Here is a 22,005-nt window from a genome sequence, read left to right as displayed (position 1 = left end):
AGTTAACACCTTAAACATTCTGCTTATTCTGACTCTTTTTATGTTCAATAGAAGAATGAAAGTCATATACACCTTCCCCAGCCGTCCCCAGCCCCTCCTTGCAATATTCTTCGATCTGTACAACTTTGTATTTCAAGTAGATGCCTTTTTGAATTTAGCTCCAGCCATAGATGTTGAGGTCACTACAGTACTGTATGTCTATGATGTGGGTCACAGGTTCAGAGGTTTCCTGCTGGAGGTGGTGGACTGTCCCTGTATGACTGCAGGCGGGATGCTCTTTTAGACCTCTGCTGTGATCTCTTTGCCCCAGGACTCAACATTTGGTTGTCACCCCAAGCACCCAGCTCTTGCCTGGGGCTCTGTATTGGTCTTTCAATTGAGAACTGAAGCCCTGTAACCCTACAGGGCCCTGAAAGGACGGTGGGCTTAGCCTCATGACTTATTCACAAAGACACATATCAGGACATGTTGATCCTTTGTTTCAGGAACTGTAAAGCCAAGCATGTAATACATACTCAGTCCTGACAATACCAGCCTCAACTATTTGAAATTGCAAAGTAGTTGTAACACAATGTAACTATTATTATAATAATTTAACACCAGATGTGGATGTGCACTGCGAGTCGCCAACAGTTAATGAATGTCCCATTCTATTTCTGATGCACCACGTGCATTTGTGTTACTTCCTTGTAACAGAACTAAAGGATTTGGAACATTCTCATGAGATGGAAGCTCTTGTTGTGCAGCCAGGCACAATGTGAAATGCCAGCAGATGCAAAGACATAGTGTAATACTTAAGATGGACATTTCCAAACTCTGCTCTAAGCGCACTTTTCATGATACATACAGGTATTATCCCCCATAATCATGTAGAATATATGAAAAAATTCCAAATGAGACTAGTTATCGTTTAAATTACCAAACGTGGTTGAAGACATGTTTTTGTCCTCAGATAATCAGAGATTACCATTCCCTCATCCTTTATTCGAAATCATGATCTTTTTTGATCATTCTTCATTATCTGAAGCTTTATATTGATTCCTTGTTGGATATCAATCTTGTGTTGTTCATTATATTCTTTGGGATTCTTTCCTAGATTGAACTTGCCACGCCTTACTTATGCTTTGGGCATTATTTTTGTCTGCATTCATTGACCCCTCGGAGCTCAGGTAATTCTCCTTATCATGATTATGATTGTAGATCATAGGGAACCAAAGGTTCTCTCTACTCTTAGTGATGGGTGGAGATGAATGATAAGATATGTTATTTCTTGTCTACTCCTGGGTCTCAGTCAGCTGGAGAAAATTGAGAAGGGCTTGATGAACTGGCTCCCCGCTGTGCATTGATCAATAATGGCATGTTACACTAGCGTTGCTCAGCTCTTTTCGTTCAATACTCACTGACGAGGTGGCTGTGTTGCAGGTAATGAGGCTCACTTATGGATTGTCACATTCTCCCCTATCGAACAGAAAGCCTTCATTTCAAAGCCTTGGTCTGCTGGAGAACATGAATATATTGCAATTTGCAACATTAACAACAACCGGTAACAAAGATGGAGGAAAGATGGAGAGTGCTTAATCTCTGTATTAGGGGAGATCGATTTAACTAAAATCTTGTAGCAGTCAATTAATGATATTACTGATTTAAATAAAAAATGTATTTAGCAACATAATACACTACATTACACATTTTAGGTAATACATTGATTTAAATAAGATAATCATATATATATATATATATATATATATATATATATATATATATATATATTGTCACAGTGTCTGGTCTGTGTATGTCGGTGGGATGCCCCAGCCACTCCTGTCTCTTCCGGCGGGGTGGTCGTCAGCCCAGCACCACTGCACAAGATGGCCGCCAGCCCAGCGCGACAACACAAGATGGCCGCCAGCCCAGCGCCACAACACAAAATGGACGCCAGCCCAGCGCCACAGCACACGATGGCCGCCAGCTTAGAGCCACATACCAAGATGGTCGCCAGCTTAGAGCCACAGCACAAGATGGCCGACTCAAAGTCTGAGTCGCCAGTCAAGGTGCCCCCGACTCGCCATCGTAGAGGGCGGAGGAAGAGGGGACAGGCTTCTGCCATTCCTCAAAGCCTGGAGAACGTTCCCTTGCGGGCTGCTGCCGTCCAGGAGGACGTTCCCGAGTGGGCCGCTGCCGTCCAGGAGGACGTTTCCGAGCGGAGCGCTGCCGTCCCCGAGGCGGTGCCTGAGGTGGTACCCGAGGCTGTTCCGGAGGCCGAGGTGGTGCCCGATGCCGAGGCGGTACCCAATGCTGTTCCAGAAGTCGAGGTGGTGCCCGATGCGGTGCCCGATGCTGTTCTGGAGGCCGAGACGGTGAACGATGCTGTTCCAGAGGTCGAGGCAGTGCCCAATGCTGTTCCGGAGGACGAGGAGGTGCTCGATGCTGTTCCAGAGGTCGAGGTGGGGGCCGATGCTGTTTCAGAGACCGAGGTGGTGCCCGATGCCGAGGCGGTGCCCGATGCTGTTCCTGTGATTGAGGCGATGCCCGATGCTGTTCCAGAGGCTGAGGCGGTGCCCGATGCTGTTCCGGAGGTCGAGGCGATGCCCGATGCTCTTCCAGAGGTCAAGGCAGTGCCCGATGCTGTTCTGGAGGTCGAGGTGGTGCCCGAGGCCGAGGCGGTTCCTGAGGGCGTTCCCGATGCAGTGTCCAAGGCCGCTCTTGATGCCTTGACCGAGGCGGTGCCCGAGACCATTCCAGAGACAGTGCCCGAAGCCAAGGCACCTCAGGTCTTCACAGACAGTCCAGAGTCTAGTCCTTTTCCTGTGAACTCTCCAGAGTCAAGTCAGATTCCCGTGGACACTCCGGAGTCGGGTCAGGTTCCGATGGACTCTCCGGAGTCGAGTCAGGTTCCGGTGGAATTTCAGGAGTCGAGTCAGGTGTTTGTGGACCCTCCAGAGCCAGGACCAGTCACCGATGACCCTCCAGAGCCAGGGCCAGTCACCGATTACCCTCCAAAGCCAAGTCAAGTCACTGGGTGGTCTGCTGCTCCATTCTGGGGGACTCCAGCCTCAACCACGGGGGCTTGTTGGTCATCTGCTCCGCCCTGGGGGACTCCGACATTGACCACGAGGACGTAGTGGTCATCTGCTCCGCCCTGGGGGACTCTGACGTTGACCACGAGGACGTGGTGGTCGTCCGTTCCGCCCTAGAGGACTCTGGCGGCGACCACGTGGACCTGGTGGTCTTCCGCTCCGCCCTGAAGGGCTCTGGCTTTGACCACAAGGCCGTGGTGGTCTTCCACCCTGGAGGGCTCTGGCCTTAACCACGAGGATTTGGTGGTCATCTGCTCCGCCCTCGGGGACTCCGACGTTGACCACGAGGACGTGGTGGTCTTCTGCTCCGCCCTGGGGGGCTTCCGCCCTGACCACACAGTTGTGGTGGTCTTCCGCTCCACCCTGGAGGGCTCTGGCTTTGACCAAATGGCTGTGGGGGTCGTCTGCTCCATCCTGGGGGGCTTCCGCCCCGACCACACGGCTGTGGTGGTCCTCTGCTCCGCCCTGGTGGGCGCCTCAACATGCCCTTCATGGACTTCGGTTTGATGTTTTGGTTTCTGTCTGTTCCCCTCAGTTAGTCTGGCCCTCCATCCCTCCCCCTGAACCTCCTCCGGTCCTCTCCCTCCTGGTCTTCCTGTTTTGTGTTTCCACTTCTGGTGTCTGTTCCCCTAGTTTTCTTTTCCGGCCCTCCGTCCCTCCCCCTGTACCTCCTCCAGTCCTCCTCCATCATGGTCTTTTTTGTCTGTTGGTGTGTCTGAGGAGCATCTGGTAGCTGCTCCTTAGAGGGGGGGTAATGTCACAGTGTCTGGTCTGTGTATCGCTGGGTGTCCACTAGAGGTCTCACTTCCCCTTATCGTCACTGTTTATTGTTTTCAGCTGTTTTCACTTACATCGTTTGCACCTGTCTTTAAATACCTGGGTTGTTTCTGTCCTTGTTACGGAGTCCTTGTTTAATGTCTGAGCGATACATGTCCGTCAACTCTTGCCTTGTCTTGCCTTGCCCTGTGTTCGTGTCCTGTTTATGTTCTGTTTTGGATTTACTGGTTTTGACCCTGCTTGGCTTGATTACCCAATTGGATTACCCTTATTAAATTTACTTCATACCTGCATTTGGTTCTCTCGCCTCGTTCCTGCAACGCCGAATGTGACACATACACACACACACACACATATATATATATATATATATATATATATATATATATATATATATATATATATATATATATTTGGTTCTCTCGCCTCGTTCCTGCAACGCCGAATGTGACACACACACACACACACACACACACACACACACACACATATATATATATATATATATATATATATATATATATATATATATATAAATATATTCCATTCATCGCTGATGAAGTGCATTAAATGTAACGTTACATTTTACCAAGGTTTCCAAACTGGGGTTTGTGAAGCAACTGCAGGGGCTTTGTGAGTTTAATGAAAATGTATTAAATCATTAAAAATACGTATATTATTTACATTAAATTGTTAAATACATTTTTAAACAACCACAATCAAAATAAAACACATTTAAAAAGATGAAGCAATAATATTTTTTTTTTTTTTACATCATGTGAACATTAACCAACATTATAGATCATAAAATTAACATTTCGATATTGTTGTGGTCAAATGCTGTTTGGCCTCTCCATAGTATGTGTAATTATATTAATTTGTAATTAATATATTAATAATGTATCAGGCAGAGATGTTAGCTGGTAGAGTAGTAGGGATACTGAACTCTGGCTACGTTTACATACACCATTTTTGGACTGAATTTATTTCGATTGATGAATCTGACTGTAGTGTTTACGTTAAAATTAAATAAACTGATTGGATTGATGTGGGCATTTATATGTCTTAGCTTCAAAACAGAATGATGGTGTTTTTTTTTTTTTTACATACTACCAAATATAGAGTTTCTCACTGTTTGCACATAATAAACTCTCTCCTACATGGTTATGGATAAATATATATATTGCTATGGACACTGCTCATGTGTATTATAGGGAAAAAAGCCCCTCCCCACGCCCAAAATCAGTTGCCTGTAGATGAGTATCCAAAACAAGGTTGTCCTGCTCCACTTCACAGTTGCCGAGTGAAAGGAGACATACTTTTATACAACACTTTATTCAAAAGGAAGAGACACTCGTTCTGCATGTCATACGTCATTACGTTATTTCTGCATCATTACACATGCCCAGTCCTTTCAGTTTCAGTTTCATGGTTCAGTCCGGTGGAGTGTTTACATGCACTCTCAATCGTATTAGAAGATGAATAAACCACCTCCTTCAATCCAATCAAAATGTAATTCCGATAGAACTCAATCATATCAATTAAGGTGTTTATATTAAGGCTTTTCAGTCAGATTGAGCCATCAATCTGATTACGAACAGATTATTTGGTTGCGTGTAAATGTAGCCACTGTGTTTTACTGTTAGGTTTTGATTGTGCATTTCATTTAACATGCCATCACAGGGCTTCCCACCTTTACTGTTAATCTTCCTTTTAGACCAGCTCCCCAGTTACACATTCTTAACAAGTCCTGCCATTTTCACCTTTAAGGTCATTTGAGAATCATAAAATGTCTTTCAGCTGGCTAAGAAAGAAATAACAGGGAGAGCCCTTAGGCCAATGAGAGGTGAGAGTGGCTGCGTTGAAATTCCTCTTCTTTATATTTGAGATGTGTAATAAGGCATGGATTCTGTCTTTAATGGCACATAAATAAAACCAGGATCTTATTTTCCATTTTAAAGAATAAATGTGTGTTTTTTGAGTCAGACGCAGCAATGATTTTTTTTAGCAAAGGGTTTCTGATGCCCTCCCAGCCTCCTCCATAAGGTATTGCCAGGCAATTGCAACCTGCAGACATCTCTGAACAATGCTTTGAGAGCTAAAAGAGCACAGCAGGAATGCATTTAGAGTTGTGCAGGCTGGGGAATTGGGGCTTCTTCTCTCCTCCTCGTTTTCTTTCTCTCTTTTTTCATTTCTCTTTCTTTTTCTTACTCGCTCTCTGTCGGTCGATGATGAATTCCAAATCAGCCTCTGTGAAGTGTGAAATTTCAGTATCATGTTTCACATACATGGACAATCAAAGCTTGTTTTGTCTGATGCAAGCAACAGCCAGTGTGAAAACCCATTGCTATCACATACAGAAAGACTATCATCTGGCATATACAGTACATGTCCAAAATAAATAAATAAATAAATAAATCTATCTGTCTTCTCAAATGGTTGACAGTGTCTCCATAAAAGCAAATAGCTCATGTTAAATTAATAATTAAAATCCTTATTATACTAACTAGGGCTGTCAAAATGACTGAACAAATACATTTTCTACTTAAATATAATCAAAATTTTAATTATATTCAAATTTAAAAAGGCCATTTTAAACCGTAATAATATAACACGACTATCTTTGAAAAAAAAAGTTGCTAATGTTTAAAACAATGTTATAAGCCATATCTAATTAATAAAGTTTCTTAAAAAATTATAAAAAAAAAAAAAAAAAAAAAAAAAAAAAAAAAAAATGCACCATGCATGTAAGGAACGAAAACCAATCACAAAGAGTAGGCTTTGTTCATTTAAAAACATGAGATACAGTGGGATGGGGGAAAACTGACATAAAGTCTTGAGATATGTTTTTTAAAGCTGAACTTACATTTATTTTGCATGGTGTTCTAAAACATGGCACTCTCTTGTGCGAAATGCTGATAGATGATGTCATAAATATGCATTCTTTGTGAACAGCTTGGTTTCAGTTTTGACGTAAACAACATCTTCTCCACACTGATTCACACTTGTTTTCCGCAATATGTTGAATGGACAACGTACTGTAGCAGTGCTGCATCTGACGGCAATGGAATTCAATGGCACTTCCATCGTCGTCATATTTCGTGCTTACGCAGACCTTAAAATTCGAATGCGACGTTTTTGCATTCGAACGTGGATTTATTTTCTTGCTTTTTTAACGAATATTTGAAAATCTATTTATTTATTTATATAGTTTTGACAGCCCTAATACTGATGCTAAGTGAATGTAAAAGTTGCCAATATTTGTAAAGCTGATCTGACCCTGCTATACCTTATTCATTCCGACTGCTGTCTCGAACCCGTGACCTTGTTGTTGCTAGCACACTTCTCTACTATTTGAGCTGTTATTTTAATGTAAGAGAATCATCATTTAAAACCCTATTATCCAGTCTAACTCAAGTAATCTCCTATACTTAGAGATTTTCCATCATTCAGAATGTCTCACCGGTGATTCTGCTGTGAGTTATTGTTGACAAAGGCTGTGGAAAAGCCTGGTACTGCAGTACCATCAAAGTCATTTGTCTTTCAGAGCAGGTAACCGCAGGAAGTGTTCGACTCAGAGTTAGTCCTGCTGATGAGATTCTTCCAAGTGGAGTAAAAGGTAGAGAAGCATGGGCAGTCTCACATGTACACCCTCCTTTCACTCAGTATGATGGAAGAACACTTACTACTGTGCTGTGCTCTCTGCTCTTATGGTGACAAGTACTGTAGAGCCTTTCTGCTTTAAAGATACAAGAGCGTAGTGGGTGTCATACTTCAGGAGTGATAATATCCCACTTAGAAATGTATTATTGCTCTGTGCTATGCCATGTTCTTGTGTATCATGTGACGGCATTAATTGATTCAGTGAAAGGGCTCAGGAATCCACCTTCTGTTGTTTAGACATTTCACAAATGTCACTTCCACTTCCACTGTAGTGTCGAAGCAATCCTTATTAACTGGAAAGATTCACCTCTAAAGTCATGTCGAATTTGACAAACCATGTCGAAAGCTATATAGTATATGAATTGACCAGAGTTGCTTTGATAGACATGTAGCTTGGCAGTTTTTGACAGTTAGATCAATGGACTGTATTACTTAGCATAGACTATTAATTTTTCTTTAGATATTATTCTTTAGATACCAATACCAAAATGGTATTTATTTACCTTTAAACATAAATTAATTAATTAAATTACCTGTCCGACAAAAAATAGTCAACATGGGAGTCACTGTTCAGGATTCTCTGTCTTCAGATATCTCCACCTTCTGTTGTGCCTTACCAATGTTTACAATTGTTTTTTGTCTTTGTCTTCTGCTTTTCTGCTTCTTCGCAGATTATCCCATTGTCTCAGTTGGTAGAGCACAATAGTGTGTGTTCCGTTGCCTAACTTTCACTCTTCACATCACCAGACATGTGTGTGTGTGTGTGTTTAGTTCAGTGCGTGCCACAAATAAGCAAACAATTTTAATATTGTACATTCAAATCCTTCAGTTCCTGTGTTTTTAAGGCATTGCCAGTTCCCTTGTGCCAATGATAATGTCAAGTTATTGTCACATTTTATGCTCCAGTGACATGTTTATTTATAGATGCAAATCTTTTTCATTTATTTCAACCTCCAGGTGTTTAGATACTAGAACTCAAGTATTGGCAAAGTAGTGGTGCAGTATTCACATGTGTAATTCAGGCCACACATTCTGTATCTGTAAAGTAATTTACTAGTGCTATATGTCAAAGACAGAAATGCAGAAATGCAGCTTGTTACATTGAAGTTGTTTTCTTTTCTTTTCTTTTTTTTTTTTACTTTGTAAGCTGTATTCTCCCCCAATCGGGGAATTAAAGCTGGAGTACTGCGCTCTCTCTGTTGTTATCAACAGATCTGTATTCATTTCACACCTGCCAAAACACTTTCTCTTTTTTTCTCTTTCTCTTTGTGCACACAACATGGCAGTAGATTATTATCTACTGTGTGCGTGTGTGTGTGTGTGTGTGTTGTACTTATGAAAACATGCTGTAGTTATCATAATTTTTTATTTATTTTTGTTATTGTTTTGTATTGTATTGTTTTGAGTTGCTGGTAAAAAAATAAAAATAAAACAAACATGATGGTGTTCTGGACTCCAGCCATTATAAAGTATAATAGCTCTCCTGGCAGGAAAGTGTGCAGTGGTTTAATGGAAGGCAGAGGGCTTGTCATAAACAGGTTTGTGGTGTGTTCACTAAGCAGCAGCTCTAATGGCACTGTCATTATGATAATGGCCCAGGATGGATGTCATAGATCTGGGTTGTCCCTTCGTCATTGTTTTTGTCTCATGAGAGGGCAGGTGTGGGCCATTGCTGGACTGTATTGCAATTCTCACACAACCGATTTCTTTGGGCCACACACAGCATTCAGTGAAATAAGAATGGAGAAAATAGTTTTATTTTGCATGTTTTTCTGAAACAGCCAACAAAAAAGGACAATTTAATCAAGTCAAAAAGTGCACAAAAAGTGAACACTATTTTATGTTTTATCATATTTGAAAGTGCAGTTTATTCATGTGACCGGAAAGCTGAGTTTTCAGTAGTTATTACTCCAGTCTTCAGTGACACATGATTTGTCAGAAATCATTCTATTTTGCAGATTTGGTGCTCAGGAAAAAATATTCTTATTATCAGTGTTGTAAAGTTGTGTTGCTTCATAGTTTTGAGTAAACTGATAAACTTTTTTGGTAACACTTTATAATAACTGCATGGTATTAATCATTAGTTAAGCATTAGGAAACAGTTAATTCATCATTTATAAAGCATTAATAGACATTTATAAGCAGTTTATAAATACAGATATAAATGCTTTATACCTGATTTAAAATCATATCTTTAATGTATTTAATAATTGTTTTTTCATACTTTATTAATGATCAATTTATCATTTCTAAATTAAGTATAGCATTATTTACACACCAGTTATTAAGGAGTTGTCAATGGTTCATAAGATCACTTAGAAATTGTAAGTAAATGATTAATAAACTATTTAAATGTACATTCATATATCTTTTTATTCAGACATATAGTAATAGTTACTTATAGTGTTAATAAATGGTTTATTAACATGTATTTATAATTCAGGGTTAATTCAGGTAGTTATAAAACATATGTAGTTGTTAGTTAACTATTTTTGTGAGCTCATCTAAAGTGAGGACTATTTATGCCTTGTAAAGCTTTTACAAATGAGATTTAAAGGCTGTTAATATTTCTATGTTTTGTATCACTGTGTGGTGTTTGTTTTCGTTTTTTGTTTAGAAGATAACTGAGCCTTTAAATATCCTTTATAAATGCATTACAAGGCATAACTAGACTCACTTTAGATGAGCTCACATAAATAGTTAACTGACCACTACTAAATGCTTTATAACTACCTGAATTTACTACATTTCTTGTGACCTTATGAATCACTGGCAACTCCTAAATAACTGGTTTGTAAATAATGCTATACTTCATTGAGAAATGATAAATTGATCATGAATAAAGTATGAAAATACAATTATTAAACACATTATAGATATGCTTTTAAATCAAGAATAAAGCATTTATATCTGTATTTATAAACTGCTTATTACTGTCTATTAATGCTTTATAAATTATGAATTATCTGTTTACTAATGCTTAATTAATGATTAATAGTGTGGAGTTATTATAAAGTGTTACCACTTTTTTATATAATTTATTATTATTAGTTCGGTATGACAGCACTCAGAACGCTCACGGAGACGATGGAGATAAAAAATAATCTCCGATCCATACAGAAGGTAAATCCACAAGAGGAAGGTTTAGCACACGTGAGGACTCATGCTGTGTTCGAAATGCCATGCTATCATACAACTCTTACTAGTTCTGCCGTACCCAGTATGTATGCTGTGCATAGTGTGCAGATTTTCTGTATGCATCAAATACCCGGATAACCTACTATATTTACCAGAATCTGCTAAATATAACTCAAGTACATTGAAATCAGTACAGAAGCTGTGTTTGCAATGGCAGACTACCATACAACTCCTACTACATTGCAGTATGCTGGTAATCCACAAATATCTAACATCTAATCTCTCTCTTGTGGGTAAACAGCTGTTATTGTCATTCAGAGTGCACATGTGGGGCAGGACAGGGTTAAAGGCTCCACTGGTGGTTAGCCCTGTAATGCTGTGTCAGGTTCAGCAGCTTGGTCTGTATGCAGGAGAGGAAGGGAGAAACAGAAACAGAGAGAGAGAGAGAGAGAGAGAGAGACAGAGACAGAGACAGAGAAAGGGACTTTAATGAGTCTCTGTAATGTGTGTCCCAGTAAACAGGCTCTGGCTACTGTTATCTCCAGGCTAATGATGTCTGCCGCACTATTCAATTAGGACATGAACAAGGTCACTAACAGCTCAGGCCTTAAAGAGTTTAATGCCACCCTCACCACTAGACTTCCACTCCATTAGTCTGAGTTGAGTCCAATAAAGACGTCACCTGCGAGAACAGGGCACAGCCACATGCTAATTTCAACTCTATTTGCATGCATTCTGATTTAAGTTCAAATGCTTTGTGTCTACTGGCCGTCTGCTTGTTTTGATTCCTATATTTTGGCAGCATCTGTATGAACAGGAGATGTTCTCTGCTCTGGTTTATTGAGTTTATTGTGGCGTGTTTACACTAAAGATGACCTGAAACTGCTGAAATGGTCTGCCACATCCTAACATGTCTCTACGGTGGATTTATTAAAGCACACTTTATATATTTCTCTCAACTTGTAGTGCAAAGCATAAGTGCATCAGAAACGCGGCATCCATTTACTTTAGCGTTCGCTGTCAGTTACTGAACGACTGATTTTAGCTCGATCTGTGTGCTTTTACACATCGTGTTGCACCATTTGTGCCCATGTTAGATGCTAGTTTACACCAATACTACACCTTCTAGAATAGATAGTGTATAGTTTCCATTGCAGTGACTCTTTACATAAGAGTTCGCTCAGCTTTCTGTAGTGCCGCTGCCGAACTTTTCGTGAAAACAACAGAAAGCGTTTGACACAATGAAGCATGAGATGCTTTTTCTTGTTTAGAATTTTTTTTTATTAATGCTTTTTGTTTGCTGGACGGCTGTGATTGATTTAAATGCCAAATTTCAGAACAGCTTAGGCTATTCAGCGCTCATAAATAAAGCCAAAATTATATTCACATGGCTTTTTTTGCTCCTTAGGAAACTAATGATAATGATATTTCAAGTCCAGTCAAATCGAGTATGTAATGGATTTCATGTGGTTTAGAAAAAAAATCTCTTCTGCTCGGTAAGGTTGAATATTATTATTATTATTTAGGGTGGCCATATGCGCCACTCATACGGGACATGGCCAGGATTTTAATATTGCCTAAAACATCCAGAGCAGTTTGACCAATAACATGCAGGTATTGTACATAATCGACCAATCGTGGGGCTGTGTGTAAGAAGGTGAGATCTAGAGGGAACGATCAAAGCGATGCAAATATGCGCTTGTGTTTGTCCGTTCGATTGTCTTGAACTTGGCTTGTGCCACAATGCTTCAAATCAAACGAACGAACAAACACGTGAAAGCGATTCGAAAGCGTAAGGAGCTGTCTGCTCTGCTCTTTATAGCTCTCATGAATGTTACACAACGATCATCCTGCACAGTACAAATAGCCAAAACCTGGATATTTTAGGCATTATTAAAATCCTAGCTGGGACGTGTCCCGTATGAACGGCGCATATGGTCACCCGATTATTATTATTATTCATTACTTTTTTGATTTCCCCTAAAAAAGATTGAGAACCACTAATCAACATAGTTTTTGCAACACATGGACCAAATACAAATGATGTATGCATTTTCTGGCCTTTCGAAATTAAAATGCCCTCAGGCTTTGCAGAGCCTTTTTTTAAACAAATAAATCTTCCAGAAATGCTGAAAAAAAAATGCTGAAAAAAAGAAAGAAAGAAAGAAAGAAAAAAACAACACAACCAAAATTTGGGATCAGTAAAATTGTTTTTATTATACTGAAATAAATTAATACTTTTCTTTGGCAAGGATGCATTAAATTGTTTAAAAGTGTAAGTAAAGATGTTACAAAATTTGAAATAAATGCTGTTCTTTTGAACTTTTTATTCATCAAATAATCCTAAAAAACAACAGCAAAACAACCTTCAACATTGATAATAAAAAGAACAGATTCTTGAGAAATCAAAATGTAAAATTATTCCTGAAGGATAATGTGACACTAAAGGCTGCAGTAATAGCTGGTAAAAACAGCTTTTGATTATATTTATTTATGTATTTTTTAAAGGATATTAAAATTTGTAATAATATTTTACATGTAGTTCATATCAAATAAATGCAGCGAGAGATGGTGGCAGAAATTGTTTCCCATGAGGTGTTGCTCACTGCCACACAACTGTCCTTGACTAACCTCCCATTTGCATTCATTGATTCATGTTTTCTCTCTCTTTGTCCATCTCTTTCTTTAGGAGCTGGTGGGAAGTAACCCTCCGCAGAGGAACTGGAAGGGAATAGCGATTGCACTGCTTGTTATTCTGGTCATCTGCTCTCTGATCGTCACCTCTGTCATTCTGCTGACTCCAGGTACACAGCCTGCGAGCAAAGGGCCCGGGGCCATGAGCCTCTGGCCACACACACACACACACACACACACGTATAATGCTGTAAACAAACCAGCACGTTTCAAGTGTCACATACAGGTGTACAATCCTTTACAGACACAGCCTCTCATGTCGCCACATCCTGCCAGAACACCTTGAATGATTTCCAGAACATCTTGTCTTGTACTTAGAAATTTCAATTGGTGACACAACCACACAAACAAAATGAACACTTAGAAGGGTTCTAGTGAAGTGTAATAACAGGCTTCAAACTGCAACTAAATTGTTTGCAAATGTAACAAAAAATAAATATGTCCCATGTCACTTCAATTTTTTTTTTTTTTTGAAAACAAAACAATTATTTTTAAATAACAATTACAAAATTATTAATATACTGTTAGTATCAGGCATCCAGTTGCTTGTAATTATGCATAATTTACTGTTTATCTTTATAGTAAATACATGTAACATGCAAAAAAAATAAAAAAATACGCTGTAAAGTGTAACCAAAATTGCTTCTTAGTTCCACAGCCAAAAATCAGCTAGTTATATTGTGTTTTTTTTTTCTCTCTGCCATCAAAACAGCAGCAAAAGAAGCAATCAGTCTGTGTATAGAACTGGATCAAGTTCTCTCTAGAGGAGGATCTAGCATGTTTAACTGCAGTGTGTACGTGGCCAATGAAGCCTGCTACTGGGCAGTATAAATCTCTGTTTTCCCTTGCTCTCTTAAAGCCATTAAAATCTCCCAGCCATGCTTTAATTCATGTGCTGTGAACGCTGGTTTGCCTCCATTAAGCTAGCAAGTTCAGTCTTTGAGAAACTAATTAAGAAGTTTTGTCTGTTTCCGTAAATGTAAATGTTTCTCTAATAATAAGCTTCGTGTAAAGTCTTCTATTGGGAGGCAGATATTGAGATGTGACACCCTGTTTGATTTGTTTTCTGTCTTCGAGCTTGAGAGCATGTGTGTGTGTGTGTGTGTGTGTGTGTGTAGTTACATCATCTTCTGTCCGTTTCGGGCTGAAAGAGGAAGAGAGAATGAGCACAGGTCATACAGACTGAGCAGGTGGTCTCTCTAGCTTGAGTCCTGACACTTTTCCAAAACTGCGGGATGGGACATAGGAAAGCATCTGAAACATCTCTGCAGACTGTCGCATGCCTGTAAAACAGGTCACTTATATAAGGGCACCTGATTTATCGAGGAAAGGCATATTGCAAATAATCCTATTCTTGAAGTCAACATGATGTATCATTCGCAATACATTTTACTTCTACAGTGTGACATTTGATAGTGAAACAGGATGTTTAATGAGAAAACATATATGGTGGGATTTATTCAGGACTATTCCTCCTAAAAAATAGCACAAAATAATTTGCCACGTAAAAAGAAATAAGGTAATTATATGTTCATACAGGCAATGATGCAGAGTGGTGCTCTGACACAAATGTGGTACCTTAAAATTCACTGTTATGTACAGTACACACTGAGACAACTCACGCATTACCTGTAAAAAAAAACAAAAAAAAAACACAAAAACACTGTAATACTCACATCTTGTCCCACTACATAACGATGTTCATTACATATATTTCAAATAAAAGCAGTGCTTTAAAGTTTCTGTTCATCAAAAGAACCTGAAGGAAAATAAATAAATTCCCTACTTCATACTTCCATACTTAAAGTAACACAACCATTTTCCACTTAGGATAATAAGAAAGGAATGTAGCAAATCGGCATATCAGAATGATCTCTGAAGCATCAATTGACAATGAAGACTGGAGTATTGGCTGCTGAAAATTCAGCTTTGCATCACAGGAATAATATCCTATTTGGAAATATTTTAAAACTACAATTATAAAAAAAAAAAACTGTTGTTTTCAACTGTAATAATATTTCACAATATTGCTTGAAATTTCAATCAAATAAATGCAGCCTTAGTAAGCAAAAGACATTAAAAATATTACAGACAATATTAATGCAATTATTAATTTAGAATATTTATATTTTTAATGTATTTGTTATATAATTATGTATTTATTCTTTTAATTATTACAATTTAAAGGCCCTATTCTTTTCAAAAAATAATTTCAACTTCTTGCAAGTCCCAAGAGAAGGTCATAGTAAAAGCACCCATGTCAGTTCACCATCCTCCCCGCTGGCCCACTGATGAAGAGTTCAGCATTATCCACATTGTCAGATACAAAATGCCCCTGACACCCTATACCACACTCCATCATTGATGTTACTCTACATTCCTTTAGCCCGAGTGTTTTTTCTCAGTCTCCACTATTGGCTCGCTGTGGCATGTCCTTTTATTCATGTAATGGATAGGTTGATATGATCGGGTGCGATTAGTGCTTTGACTGGAAAACTGGGTCAGGTCTTCTTTTATCCCAGCTTTATTATTATGTTTTTTACAGGAACATTTTCCACTGAAAACTGATGCTGGACTGACACAATGACAGCTAATTGGACATGTCAGAGGAGCTCATTTTGTGTTTGTGATGGAAAACCCTTTTTCTCTTATTTTGTGAATCTCTTAGGAACCGTTGCACATCACGGCACCATAGCGGGGGGTCTGTCAGATAACCTTCCCACAGTTATTTCCACTTCTCTGTCCTGTTGTTAGAGAAATTGCACTTTCCGTGTGTGCAGAGATCAGCCAAGTCACCGTCGTTCTCTCCAGGAAATTTTCAATGCAGCTGCCATGGTAAAGAAAGAAGAAGAAGAAGAAAACTGTTATTTTAAATGCCTTTTAAATAATTTTTCTGATATCTAAGCTGACAGCAGTGAATGGGGTCAGTTATGCCAGACTCTCTCAGGAATACTAACAATGTCAGAGTACATAGACAATCCTGTGTGTGCATGTTTTAAAGCACAAGATTCAATGAAAACATTGTCAAGGCATCAAAAACACAGATGGCCTTTAATTATTTTTTCTCCCTTAGCATTCACGTTGCATTTTCACATTGGCAAATGAAAATAGCACTTCTGCTCCACATCAACGAAGTGCCATCTATTAAGAAAAATAATGAGTCATTCACCATACTGGAAGGTTTTCATTTCCTCTTAATCGTTTTATTAACTTTGGGCCAAAGGGCTGACTAGTAGGATCCACATGTCTGTCAAACAAAGAGCAGTGCATATGAAATCGGCACGGTCTTACAGATAACACTGATCTTCTTAACCTACAAAACTTCCAAAAGACTCTTTGAAATAGAGAGCATCTCACATTTCTGCTGCTTATGAAAGTTCTTGCTGTTCTTTAATTAATGCCTGGGATTGTCCTCATTTTATGTGTTCAGGTTTTCTTGGCAGTGGATATCTGGGAGAGGTTCTTCACCACTCTAATATAACACAAAGACATCCATATGGGAATTTTCACCCATTAACAGCTCATTACACAAAAATCTTACAACATATCATCCACAATGCAGGATTTATGCAAAACAAAAACATTTTACACACATGCTATTACTGCACTACATACATGCACAGTATGCAGGGAAGTAGTGACAAATATGTGGAGCATAACATGGATTTAATTCAAATCTGCTTGGTTTTGGGAGAGAAAAAAAAGGTAACACTTTAGTATAGGGTCCAATTCACACTAATAAGCAGTTGCTTATTAGCATGTCTATTATTAACATATTAGCTGTTTATTAGTGCTTATAAAGTACATATAATGCATGACATCCATAATCCTACCCAATACCCTCAACTTAACAACTACCTTATCAACTATTAATAAGCAGCAAATAAGGAGTTAATTGAGGCAAAAGTCATAGTTAATTAGAGAACTGGAACCTAAAATAAAGTGTGACCAAAAAAAAAATTGCTCAGACAGTCAGAAAATAGGACATTTTTAAACTGATTTAACATCCAATTCGTGTTTTATTTTTTTATAAACTTAAAATGCATTTATTTCTAAATGAATTCAAGTATGCACACTAACATTTTTGGGTCTGTTAGTTTTTCTATGTTTTTGAAAGAAGTCTCATGTCTATCAAAAGTGCTTTTAGTTGGTCAAAATACTGTACAGTACAGTACAGTACAGTAAAAAAGTAATGTGAAATATTTATTATTTATTTATTTTTTTAAGTAATTGATTCCTGTAATGGAAGTTTAGCCAATTTTCAGTTTCACGTGATTTTTCATAAATCATTCTGCTATGTTGAATTGGTGCTTGAACCATTTCTGATTATGTTGAAAACATATATATGATACAGAAATACTATGAATACAGAAATACTCATATCGTTTTTTGAAACTTTGGCCATGTTTAGCATGAGAATCCAACTCTTTAACAGTGTAAATAACTCAACATGCATGAAATAGCATTAGACCTTTACTTTCAGTCAACAACCTGCATCCCAGTCTGCAGTATTTATGCTATATAGCAAGTATTGTTCCTGTGAGTGCCTTCAAAATCATAGTGTGATGAAAAACAGAGTGGCAGAAATGCTTGAATGTGAAACAGGAAGATTTTAGGTTTCTATTACTCAAAACCCATAAAGGAAGAGTGGGAGTTTCCGGCAACGATTTCATTCATTTCCACTTGCTGGAGTGCTTAATTGTTTTTCTATAATAATAAAGGCCTATTACTGATTTTTGCGCCCTAAATGCTTGCAATTCACTTTGGAAATGGCTGTTTACAGTGAAAATATTAATCTAGCTGCAATGGTGGGCAGCTCAGCTTTAATAGTGCACAGTCCAGGCATCCCAAAGACTCTGTGTATAGCAGGCAGCCAGGCAGAGAAGCTTCCAGCTGGGTTAATTTCTCTTCTTTGCTCCATGCAAGAAAATCAGCCCTCAGCTGTCAGCTCTAACATAGACACAACAGCGAGGCAAAAGACTTGAATACGCTTCCTAGACATTTCTTTTGTTTAAACTCTTTGAAATTCACTTGACTGAGCTCATTGGCAAGGATTATATTATATCTTGTTTGCCTAATGGCTGAATGCTCATGTAATGTGTTGGTTTACCAACTATTCTTTTCTGCTCGCATTTAAATGTTTCCTAGTATGAGTCTCAGGCAGCATTCCCACAGAGCGTTCATAGGCCACCTGATGCATATTACACACAAAAATGGTGGCTGACATCACATGCTACTATCAGACTGCCTAGATTTTGTACAATGTCTGATGCAGTTTTTAACCGCCCACCCATTTATTTTATTTTTTTTCTCCATTATATTAAATGAGACAATGTAGGACCAGTAGGAAATTGCAGGGATGGATAATTGGGGCAGGAAATGATTCAATAGAGTCAATGACAAATAAGATACAGAATAGAACACAGGAAAAGAAAACAAATTGTGTTGAGTTCTTTGAGATGTACTCTTTGTAATCTGGCTGATTTCAAATGGTTTTGAAAAACCTTTAGACGTTTTACTATGTAAGCTGACAATATCATGAACTAATGATTTAGTTTAAGTTATTGTATTCTCATAATGTTTATGCCAAATGACACATGCCTTATCCTTATCTGGTATTAAAAAACAATCCATGGAAATTTCAATAGTTGAACTATTGGTCATGTGGAGCCCTGTTAGTAATAAATACAGTAAATGAGAGATACTTGTTCACAACTATGTAATCTGTTCTTAGTTATGTTCAAATGTACATTTATCAATCCCTATATATCATAAATAAAAATATACTGCGGTTGGTCATTTAACATCAGCCCAGACAGCCCTTTATCCAGAATAACCTGAAGAATGGACCAGACTGTGGTCCACTAGCCAATGTAAGACTAAATGCTTCTTTATTTTGTCTCAAAAGGTTTTTCTGAGGGTTTCTGATGTTTGCTCTTTTGCAGTCTTCCCATTAAGGCCATACAAAACTGCCCATCCTGACAGCAAAGTGAAACAAATCAGATATTGCTTTTTCTGCATCTTCCAATGCATAAAAAATGAGTTATATGCGAGACGAAAGCACACTGTGATCATATCTGATGTGCAGAATTATGACTTAATAAATCAGGTTAGTGCTGGCACCAGATGTAATGCACAAAGTCCATTTTAATAATGAAACATTCAATTCGTCTAAAGCAGTGCCTGGAGGGATGCCTGATTGTGTTTATCTTCATGTCCTGGCTTTTTGTTTCCTTTTTTTCCCCTCCTCTGCGGCACTGTAGAATTGCACCCGGCCCACGCATGAACCTCGCACATGTACACGAGTCAAAGTGACAGCGTAATATAAGTCGGGCGCGTGAGTTGATAGATTCTTCCCTGCTTTCTCTGTCAAGCACACTGAATACATTCTGGTGTTCATTCTCACCTTACAGGGCTGTCATTTAATGCAAAGCCCTGCCGCCGCCGCATTCCTTCTCATTGCTTGTGATTTAAAATGGTTTTCCTCTACGCCACGTGTTCGGTCTCTCTAGGTATTGATGTGGTGGTGAGTTTGTGCACATGCTGAATGAATGAGTGCTAATGTCAAACAGAATTTGCCTGATGGAGGGGTTCTTTGGGCCCTGAGCACAGCGGTACAGCTGAGATAATGAGCCCAGGCGCTGCTGGAAGCTAGAACAGTCAGAACTTTCCACCATAGCATTAAGAGAGCACTATGCCTCTCACATAAAGCCCAGGAACTGCAGTGGCCATTACCGAAGAGACTATCACTTCTTTTGGAGGAAAAATCTCCAGGCTGGCCTCTAAGAAGAGCCTGTCAGCCAATTTTAGCTCAATGCAGATGCAGTTTGCCTCCCGTGAACCAGAAAAGCTAAAAGTTTTTGACATGCTCTAAAAAGAGGATGGAGGCATGAAGATTTACTCCATGTAAACTTGGCGGTCTCAGTGCTAAAACTAATGATGGACATTTTTTACGACGTTTTTGTGAAGTTTCAAAACCTTTGCGATTTACTCATTCTGAATCTGATTCAGAGCACTTTTCAAACCGTGAAAGTCACGTGATTTCGGTAAATGAGGCTTTCTAACATCAAATGCAATTTTTAATTTCTTTTTTTTTCAGAATAAAGGAAACAAAATTTTATATTTGGTTCTAACAGTTAACTATGGAACCGTAACGAGAAGAAAGTTCACAATTTTCCCAAGAACAAACTAATTAACCTAGAAATATTGCAATTAACTAAATTAATCAGGAAATGCTTGGTGGCACATACACACAGAACATTTTTGCTTTGAAAATGCAAGGCGCGAGGAGTGGAATGGGGTAAAACGTGTTTTACGTCTAGAGATGCATTTTACAATTTTTAGAACGCCGTGTCATGCGTAAGATGCTGCAAAAGACTGCAAGACTCGAGCGCAACAGGTACACGCGTCTATCTAGCACTTGTTTACATAGAAAAACCAATTTAATAGTAAAGTTTCAATAAAACAGTTGCAATTGGTTTGCAATAGGTTTTTGATGCATGGTTGAGCTGAGTTTACATTGCATTTACACCATTCTCACCAGCAGGCTTCACGAGTGTGTGGCTTCTTTTGGATTTGGAGCGAGAGAAACAGTGAATCATTTTGTGAAGAAATTGGTCCAATTAGTTCAAAGTTTCAAAAGCTTTGTTTCTTCCATCACTAGCTAAAAGTGTTTTCTGTTTTGCATTTCTCCCTATAGGTGAGGACGATAGCCTGGCCTTTAAGGGGAAAGTGACAGTGGAAGAAATCTTCAAGAAAGACTTTAAGGTTCACGACCCAAATGCTAAGTGGATCAGCAGTAAGTGCTCTCATCAGCAGACATTTGATTTCTTCTAGTGTGGATCTTCCATTAGCTGCTCAGTATCTGATACGATTGCAGAGATTATCTCAGCATTGAAAACACACTATAATTCTCATTGTGCACATAATCAATTCAGATTAAGTGAAATGAAGGCTTGTGCATTGCTCATTTCCTCTTCATGGTATAACCAAAGTATTGATTACATTTTTTAATTTATTTTTTTCAAACTCATTAATTTCAAATATTTGAGAATCATGATCTTCCTAAAACTTAAGTAAAACCCCAATGACCAAATAGAGAAGTTTCCAATTTTATTTGAAGAAAGCATAAGGATACTTTTCAAACAAAACACTGAAGAAATAGGATTGAAATTATAGATATAGCTTTTAAAATTAGACAAAAATATTGTGACACTTTGTATATATATATATTTCTAACAAAATGGCCATTCAAAGTTGTTTAAGTGGGTCTTAAGGTTCCAAATTTTTATTTATTTTTATTTTACTTTTTTTGGAGCAACTCTACAACGTTGACTTTCTTTGAATCTTTGTGGACACGTGTCTGGATTGTGATGTATTTTCCTCATGCAGAAGGATGACTTGTGAATGTGAACAGAGGGAGGCGTTTATCAGTGGGTACATTAATTAAGCAGTCTGATTTGGTTTGAACTTTATTGAGCTGTCTCCTCTAATCAGCTGCTTTAGGCTGTGGTGATATGTAAGCTCTCTTCATGCTCTAGTCTCAGCCACAAACGCTTCAGGGACAATCAAATGCATATTGCACACAAACATGGCTAAAAGCTCACTGAAGTTATTTATTTATTAATATTGATTAATTAATCCTTGCTTATTATTGCAG

General features: G+C 38.5%; 1 protein-coding gene and 1 long non-coding RNA gene across 3 annotated transcripts in view; one reads left to right on the top strand and one right to left on the bottom strand.

Moving 5' to 3' along the window:
• LOC127946135 (uncharacterized) overlaps positions 1 to 22,005 on the bottom strand; it is a 229,990-nt gene that overhangs the window by 101,142 nt on the left and 106,843 nt on the right. The gene's annotated exons all lie outside the window — the stretch shown is intronic.
• The window catches only part of LOC127946128 (dipeptidyl aminopeptidase-like protein 6), a 279,989-nt gene that overhangs the window by 173,146 nt on the left and 84,838 nt on the right, over positions 1 to 22,005 (top strand). For both annotated transcript variants that reach the window (XM_052542441.1, XM_052542440.1), the window contains exons 2-3: positions 13,342 to 13,456; positions 21,046 to 21,144. In XM_052542441.1, coding sequence (XP_052398401.1) covers positions 13,342 to 13,456; positions 21,046 to 21,144 — 214 coding nt within the window. The remainder of the gene's footprint in view (positions 1 to 13,341; positions 13,457 to 21,045; positions 21,145 to 22,005) is intronic.

This window comes from Carassius gibelio, chromosome A24, assembly GCF_023724105.1.
Source record: "Carassius gibelio isolate Cgi1373 ecotype wild population from Czech Republic chromosome A24, carGib1.2-hapl.c, whole genome shotgun sequence".
NCBI lineage: Eukaryota > Metazoa > Chordata > Actinopteri > Cypriniformes > Cyprinidae > Carassius > Carassius gibelio.
This window is presented reverse-complemented; position numbering and strand designations above follow the sequence as displayed.